Source organism: Rutidosis leptorrhynchoides, chromosome 1, assembly GCF_046630445.1.
Source record: "Rutidosis leptorrhynchoides isolate AG116_Rl617_1_P2 chromosome 1, CSIRO_AGI_Rlap_v1, whole genome shotgun sequence".
NCBI lineage: Eukaryota > Viridiplantae > Streptophyta > Magnoliopsida > Asterales > Asteraceae > Rutidosis > Rutidosis leptorrhynchoides.
In genome coordinates this window covers 113,426,033-113,434,844 of record NC_092333.1, presented here as the reverse complement: position 1 = coordinate 113,434,844, position 8,812 = coordinate 113,426,033, and the positions used below count along the sequence as shown (strand labels likewise).

General features: G+C 33.4%; 1 protein-coding gene across 1 annotated transcript; it reads right to left on the bottom strand.

The window, feature by feature from the left end:
• Nucleotides 1-4,038: 4,038 nt before the first annotated feature.
• Nucleotides 4,039-7,020, bottom strand: LOC139864102 (putative L-ascorbate peroxidase 6). Its single transcript, XM_071852685.1, has 10 exons — nucleotides 6,864-7,020; nucleotides 6,488-6,602; nucleotides 5,638-5,753; nucleotides 5,472-5,542; nucleotides 5,343-5,388; nucleotides 5,129-5,225; nucleotides 4,973-5,056; nucleotides 4,770-4,891; nucleotides 4,584-4,647; nucleotides 4,039-4,306 (listed from the first exon to the last, which is right to left on the bottom strand). The coding sequence occupies exons 1-10, from the start codon at nucleotides 7,018-7,020 to the stop codon at nucleotides 4,201-4,203; spliced, it is 978 nt and encodes a 325-aa protein (XP_071708786.1). The 3' UTR covers nucleotides 4,039-4,200.
• Nucleotides 7,021-8,812: the final 1,792 nt, after the last annotated feature.

Here is an 8,812-nt window from a genome sequence, read left to right as displayed (position 1 = left end):
TCGCACTTATTTATTTAACTATTACAACTAAAAATAAGGAAATTACATTTAAAAACTTTACATATTGGAACGATATTGCTACTAAATATATGTTCTTTTGGAGCACTATCAATATTACACACTTTGTACCGTATAAGTAGTGTCTCCATAACTTTAAAGCAAACACCACTGCAGCCATTTCTAAATCATGAACCGGATAGTTACGTTCGTGTGTCTTTAACTGACGAGAAGCGTACGCGATAACTTTATCTCTCTGCATCAGTACACACCCCACGACACACGGGTATTTACCAGTTATCTAATATCTTTCGTACTTAATTTTACTGCCCTAATGGAGTCCAAATTAAATAAACGAACCTGTTCTGTGACCCTTGTCACAAACTGGTCTTAACTAAATAATAAAATAATATTACACATAAATAAAATAAAGGCATAAATAATCGCACAAATATGCCTAAGGGCACAATAGTCATTTTACTTCTAGGCCCGATCTGAGGATGTTACAAACAAACCCGTGATTTCACGGGTCATTTTACTAGTATATAATATACTAGTGAAATGACCCGTAGAACCACGAGTTTGTTTAGACGAAACAGTTTAATGATATATTTTAGGAATTAAGTGAACGTAAATGTTAAATTTATTTAGTTTAATGACCCGTGGAACTACAGAGTCCGACTAAGAAACTCAACAGCTGAACATTTCATCAAACACCTAAAATGCATATTAAACAATCAACATCCAATTATAAGAGATAATATTGGTTGTCATTTTATTTTAAAAGTGTAAATTAAAATATAAATTTAGAATTGGTTCCTTCTGCCTAGCTTTTATACCTTCCCGTACTCAGTTCAAAATAATAAATTAAAATTATTTAATTTTAATAAATAAAATATTTATTAATAAGATTTAATAATAGTAATTAATTAATAAGATTTAATTTTAATTCAAAATTATTTAGATTAATAATATCACCTACCATGCTTAGATTTTTTTCTTTTTCTTTTTGATTTTTTTAATAAAGGAATTAGCCTAATAATGAGATTTAATAATAATAATTAATTAATAAGATTTATTTTTAATTGAAAAATTATTTAAATTAATAACATCGTCCACCATGCTTAATTTTTTTTTTCTTTTTGATTTTTTTTAACAAAAAAATTAGGTTAATAATAACATTATCATTATAGCATTTTAATATTAACTATAGATAGATAGATAGATATTACTCTGTAAAAAAAAAATTTAATGTATAGGTGAGAATGTAAGATTGGAGTTAGTGGAGCGTCCGTGATTAATGTTAGTTGAACTCAGTAAATTGTATAATGCCAGGTGGACCAATCACTTATCATACAAGTCATGTATTTAAATCCTACGGTGGGTAAGTATCTTCAATTTCAAGAATCATATAGGGTGTAGGCATTTTTATTCCTTCGTGAATTCATGAATGTTATAAATGTTCCGTTGTGGATCTAGATACAGTAATTATTAGTGTATTGGCTAAAAACTCAAAAAATATTGTAGGTTTGTCTCAAATGGTATCCCCACACCTTGTGACATTTTGTGTATGGGTTTAGGGTTTAGGTCATAGGTTCGAGTTTTGCTCAATGAATCCTATTAATCAATTTGTTTGAAAGATGGAGCTTGAGAGTGACCCCATGGGAGTTTTCTCCCAGATCCATTCAGGACTCAAACTCAGTCCGTCTGCCCCTCGAGATGATTTAAGGATCGGGTTCCGCAATGTGATTCAGATTTTCTCCCGAAAGCGTGTGCGTGATTGAAAAATGAGAGTATTCGATGGTGACTACTTGTCTTTAAAAAAAAAAACCTAAAAAAATATAATATATGGCTTATTTTAATAATGACATTCTAAAAATTACTCTATCCACTAATATCACTAGTTAAAAACCTCAAAAAAAAAAAAAAAAAATCACAGGCTCGCGAATTTTCACTGGTAGCACATTCTACCAGTGAATGTTAAGTACATCCGTCCCTGCAAAGGACGATAATGGAGATGTCATTAAGTAGATAGTGTCAGTTTAGAGTTGTTCTTCTTGAGTTGTCTTGTTTGTGCATGGTGGCTTGCGGCTCTGGATAACCTTTTAGATGGAGTACTATAATCTTTCCCTTATGACTAGATTAGGCTCTATTTTTTTATTTTGGTGGGTGCTTTGGTTTAGTTGTCGTTCTTTGTTTAGTTGCGCCCCTTTAAGTCCGTGTTTTACTTTTGTGGTTTGTTCTGTTGATTTGAGTTTGTATTCTTGTGGGCCTTCATCGTTTTGATGAATTTTTCCTTATCTATTGAAGTTTTGTTTATTCGCAATTCGCAAAACATAAGTATCTTCAATTTCTTTTGATAATGAGAGTGTTCCTTTTAATGGTTGATCTTGACACAATTTTAAATCACTCTTGTTACGTGCTTCTTAAAAGGACTAAACTAACAATTTTTTTTTGCCGACAACTCACACACCCAACACATATTAAATCACCAATGTGTTCACGACGGGGCTTGAACCCAACGTCTTTGGTTGAAAAACTCCTCGAATACCTCTGGACTATAAGCCCTTTAACGTCACCTTAGTGCTTTCTCATAAAGACCTAAAAAGACTAAACATCTGTCATCCATGACATTGTTGATCAAAAATACTCGGACGCACTGTATTATTAAAATTTAATTAAATCGTCAATTTTGTTGAACAAAAATCGTATGATGGCCTACATATTAGTTAACACACGTCTTTAACTACTTCATGAAAACGTGTAGAGAAGGGGTGGTGCCAACGAAATCCTTCTATGACGGTTAAAGAAAGCTTGAATGCGTAATCGTTGAGAGCACTCTTAGTAGGATGACACATTCGACATCGTCTAAAACCAAATACCTGATATGATTCGTTTACATGAAACGACAAAACTTAAAGATGGCATTTAGGGGGGGTTGGGGGGGGGTTGGGGGAGGGGGGGTTGCATTTATCCGTGGTGGAGGTTTCGGGTCGAACCCAATGCCTTTTGGACCAAAATTATCAAAAGCATATACGGGAGGGATGGTGGGTTGGGTGAAATGGGTCATAGTCTTGCCTCTGTCCGAACTTCCGGGGCAAGGATATGGCAAAACATACATTCCTTTTAACTCCTACTTTGATCGCATCATTCGGGATGGGAAAGATACTTTGTTTTGCGAAGATCATTGGATAGGTACACAGAATCTGAAGGATAAATTCGAGAGGTTGTATAGACTGGAACCAGAGAAGCTATCGACCGTTAGCGAGAGAATGCATTGGACAGGATCAAACTAGACTTTTACTTGGAGTTGGATACGAGAAGCTACTGGTAAAGTGTAGACTGAGCTTAACGATCTGCTCAATGTCATTAATTCGAATGTTTTCAACAACTTGGGAAGAGACACTTGGAAATGTACAATTGGTAGGGATGGATTTTAAAAGACCAACACAATGACTTGCATACTGGATGAATCAATATTGTCAAACAGTAGCAACTCTCACTTCTGCTCCAATTATCACAAACTCCTTATCAACATTCATCTAAATGTATTTAAAGTACCCACCTTTATATGTATGTTAAATGGTTAAAAGAGAGTTTCAACTCTGAATGTTTCAAATAGTTCAACATTATTTGTCACTCATTTAGTTCAAACAGTTCAACATCATTTGTCACTCACTCATTCAGATATCACAAATAAACGCACTGAATGTTGAACAGTTCAGCAGTGTTTAACTATTCAGTTAAGAGACGAGCAAACATAGCCTAAATGTTGCAATACCCAAATTTTAGGATCTTAGCTTGGAAGTTTAGAATATGTTTCAATATTAGACACAAGTAGTAAAATAGTCAACCCCGCTTCTTTTGGGGCCAAAAAACACCAGTTTAAGAAAAGGCTTGAAAGTGAAATTTAACGAATTTTCCCATAATGTAAGTACTCAAAACGACATGCCGTATACAACAAAACTGGCAACGGGTTGAACGGATATATATATATATATATTATATAAATTTGGAAAGATTTATCCAAAAGAAGTACATAATGTGTATACACACCCTATAATGCTACGATAACTATGAGGAATAAGGTAACTATATCTTGAAACTATGTCTAGGAGAAAAAAGAAATGTGGCACTCTTTCAAGAAAACAAACATGTAACTTACAAAGTTACAGTAAGTTCAGATTTTGGCTGAAGTTGGAATTATAAATCGTGTTTCCATTTTGCACCGGAACTCACAAGTTTGATATAAGCGTTCTTGAAATCTTCAAAGAACAAATCTTGATCTTCAGCATACTTTGAGATCCACCTGCGAAAATTAAGAATTAAGAGCGTATAAGTGATTTGCTTTGTTTTGATTTATATAATTACTGACTCATAATACATCATTAGACAAAAGTTGTACAAAAATAATATGCTAGATAAATATTGAACTCAAAAATTTCACACTATCTCTAACAAGTCATAAAATATTTTTCTACATTACAAGTTTATAGCTTTAACTACTAATATCACATTTTTCATTTATTTTAGACGAACGTTCTTTCTTATACGTTATTAATTGAGATTATTAGTGTCTCGTGTACCTTAAGCATTCATCATCCTCAACGAGAGTACGATCTGAAGGAAGACCAACCATAGACGTCATTCCTGCCAAAGAGAAAATATTAGAATAATTTGATAAGTTCTAAACAATGCTCAATATAATATGGTAATATATTTTTTTCTTTCTATATTTTTTTAAAAAACAGACCTCTAAGCATGTCACAAACCTGAAGATAGCCATGGTTTCTCTAATAGTACTTTATAGTACGCATTATCAAAGATAATTGGACTTCCAAAACCTTTGCTTCCAAGAGTATGAGCACCAGATAATGCTACAAGTTCTTGTGTTCTGCCAATAAGTAAAAAATTTCTTTAAAAAAACCTAATGTTTTGGTCAAACATGGTCAATATATAGTCATAATTCACTTACGAAAAACCTTTCTTTTGGAAACTCTGCTTCAGCCCTAAGGCGTCTAGTGTTTCTTCTGGCAAATTTCCCTCAGGATCAGGTACCCTACAAAGCAAAACGCGGAAATTATAAAAAAACAATATTTAATAAAACTGGTAACAAAAATTAATCCCTTACATCGAGTCTAATCTACCTAATCGAACTGGGATTTTTGGACCTCCACATAAAAATACAGCTTCGGCTCCAGCCACAGCAATCATATCAGCCAAAGACACTGTAATTGTACGCAAAGTAATAAGCAAAAAAAAAGCACCGAGCAGTTAAACAGTAAATATAAATACAGTAAATATAATAGAAAGCTATAGTTTTAAAGATGATTATAATTTATAACCTGCTGGCTGTTTCTCTTCCACTATATTTTTAGCTTCCAGAACAATCTAAACAACAAGTTATTAGCAAGTGAATAAGAATGTGTTTGCAACAAAACACATGCATATGCACAAAAGTTACAAGAATTAACCTTTAACGATTTCTTAAGACCTTTATTTTCAGGTCTATCAAGTTCATAAGATATAGAGCCATTCATACCACCTGATACAACAGTACGAAGAATTAAGCAAAATCAAATCGGGCAATTAAATAAATAATACAACTTTGATCTTAATAATAATAGTAAATAGTAATACCCGAATCATCATTGATTTCGTATGTTCCCGCATCATGAAAAACCAAACGAAGGACACCGGCAGCCTTACCCTTAGACAATACTTTTCTTATCTCTTCCTGTAACAATACTAGATCACTGACACCAAACATCAATTTCATTAAACATTGTTATTATTTGTTATAAATGATACGAGTAATACAGAGTGCGACGAGTATTTCAAAACTCAATTTTCAATAAGGTGAACAGCATTTGTAACGACTTTCAACTACAATGCAAAAAATATGATTCACCATTTTTCCAGTCTACCATTACTCCATTAGTGTCACATTTACACAGATTGCATTGCTAAAAAATCATATGTATTTTATAAGGGTAAAATAGACATTTGACTATTTAAAAACATGCCGAATTTACACTCTCTTAAAAGGAACGATATTGCAAAAGGTAACCAAAGATGCATGAAGGATCGATATAGGTAATGCAAGATCAAGTGACACAATGGTAGGATTCAATTTTCAGTTTTTCACAGTAATAGGACTGGATGTTTAATTTTGTTACAATTATAGGACAGATGCTCAATTTTAGTTACAAGAAAACTAACGCGTTTAAGTTCAATTTTGTTACAAGAAAACTAACGCGTTTAAGTTCAATTTTGTTACAAACGAAGAGAAGTGTTAACTTTTTTGAAACAAGATTGAACATGAGTCGTATTATTGTCCCATTCGATCTTTCATTACCTATATCTATCGAGGTTTCGTGAATCATACTTATTTTTTATTTGAAATTTATGTTTGACTCTTCTTCTAGGTACACATTTTTTAGGTTACACAAGGTAACATTTTACAACATAACTCTCATCATAAACTTACTCTGAAGCATTAGCATTAACATCAGAATTTGGCATTAATTTAGGCAGGGGCAAAACACATGTGATCATAGAAATCATCAGTCTCCTACCAAATGAAATGCTAACATTATCCTCATCTGCATTCCAAATAAGAGTTTAAATATTAAAATCAACAACCTTTGCTTTATATAAAAATAAAAAAAATACTAATAATAAATAAACATTTTTAGGGTGCAAGGTTTATTTAGCTCTACTAAGCACAAATCACAATCACTTGTACTATACTCTATCACATTAGTACCATGCTTAGTAGCAGATTCTTTACAGTGTGTATATATACTCTGTATACAAATAATTAAACATGTATGAAATTATCCAAAATCAAATAAAATCATTACTTATATCAGGAACGATGGTAGAGGATGAAGAAGTGGATGAAATTTCCGGTCTAACGGAGGAGCTGATGCAACCGCATTGAATTTTCCGTCGAATTTCAGGCGGAAATTTCAATTTTGGAGCGAAGGGATGAAAGTAGAGGAAGCCGGTGACCGCCATCTTTAACGGACGGTTTAGAATACGCTTGCGGGTTACCAGCATAAAATTCAGATAAAGTTACTACTTTGGTCCTTATGCTTAGTTGGAAGGATTAGTAATATAGTTTTATTTGTGTCATTTTAGTACAACAAAACTTCAGACAAATAACAACAAGGCTATTATAACACAAATCCAGTTTATAGTTACATACATATGTCCATATAATATCTAGGACTTGAAGTCTAGTATCCGATATGTACGCATCATTGTTACCATCTGAAGGTCCTAATGAAGTACCAAATTCGCTAAAAGATTTATACAAGCTCGAATAGAAATCAATGTGCCCAGCCAACGGGGGGGCGCCAAAACAGGGCAAAGCCCCTCAAGCATTCACACTACTTTTGGCATAGACGGCCTTAGACTCATATCGTCTTGTGTGCATCATAATGCTACAAGGGTCGCCAATACTACATGTTGTTGGTTTCAATCCACTTTTAGTTTGCCTTTCTAAAAGTGCTTTAGCTTGACCTTGTTTCATGATCTTAAAAGTGTAGGCATGAAAATTCAGTGCATCTTTCGAGCTATAGTTTTTACGCCCACTAGTAATCTCGAGTAATACCACTCCGTAGTTGTGATACGCTCTAAGATCCGTATCAAATAATCTTCAATTATATAAAAGATTATCTATTTTGCAAAAGAACGTGGACCGACAAGGGTCATATATGGAGATGACGCCGGAACAAGGAGAGCATATTTAAAAGAAACGAGATGACTTGCATATAAAAGGACAGGCACCGTGAGCAAAATACATGATAGAAGAATTCCGAATAAAACATATACAAAGCCTGTCGGATAGAAAGGATCCGAATAGAGGATGTCGTGAAGAAAAACTTGGAAAATAATCTAGGATGTGATAACCCATAAGTCCTTTAACTTGGTCAAATGTGCATGTTATCATGCAGCATGCACACGTGCACCAAAATATCTAGGCAATAACACATGAATTGAGCGTTCATCCCACTTAAGCCCATGAAATTAGGAATGGTACTTGTGTCACACCAGTCATTCACATAACAAACTTTCCTCCTATAAATAGACCCCTTGGATCATTCATTTAAGAGGAGATAATCAATGTAAATTATTCTGCCAAAATCATATTCCAGATACAAATATACTCAATTTCCGCTTGAACTTCGATAATCTTCATCGGAGTTCATCGCCTAAGATATTAATTGCTCAATCTAATTGAGTAGATAAATTCGATTGATTGTTTTACACCCTCGCGAATCAAAATTATGATCGAGTTTGCATGTTTATCGGAGTTAAAACAATCGATCAATCCTGTTATTCCAAAGTTTAGCACTCGAACCTGTTCATATCTGTTTTTGGTTCGATCGGAAGTTGTAAACATTTTTTTGATACCGCGTAATTTGTGATCCATTCTGGAGCAAGGTGTATTCAAGTTCCTTTTAATGTCTTAAAAACATGGTTTTGTTCTTGTGTAACAGACTTCACTAATCTAAAATCGGAAACTCTAGCCAAGAAAATGTCATGTAGCTCATTTTGGGTTTTATATCACTATGAAGAATTTTCTCATTGCAATCTTCGTGAAGATAAATGAGTCCTTAAGATGTACCTTTTACCATGCAGCTGACAAATGACAAATATTACCTCAACTGCACCTTTATTTAAATTCAAACTCTTTTTACGCACCAAATCAAATTGAAATCATAGTACTTTACGAGCAATGATAAAAGTAATAGTTCCTTTATTGAGAAATTTGGCCTTTACGTTACATTTTATAGTATTTGTA

What these genes read in the sequence shown, in the direction of transcription:
- LOC139864102 (XM_071852685.1), bottom strand. Translation starts at nt 7,020, where the DNA reads ATGGCGGTCACCGGCTTCCTCTACTTTCATCCCTTCGCTCCAAAATTG. An exon ending in TACCATCGTTCCTGATATAA is followed by an intron (nt 6,603 to 6,863) that starts GTAATGATTTTA and finishes TTTGGAATGCAG; the next exon opens with ATGAGGATAATGTTAGCATT. An exon ending in GTCTTAAGAAATCGTTAAAG is followed by an intron (nt 5,389 to 5,471) that starts GTTAATTCTTGT and finishes CTTGTTGTTTAG; the next exon opens with ATTGTTCTGGAAGCTAAAAA.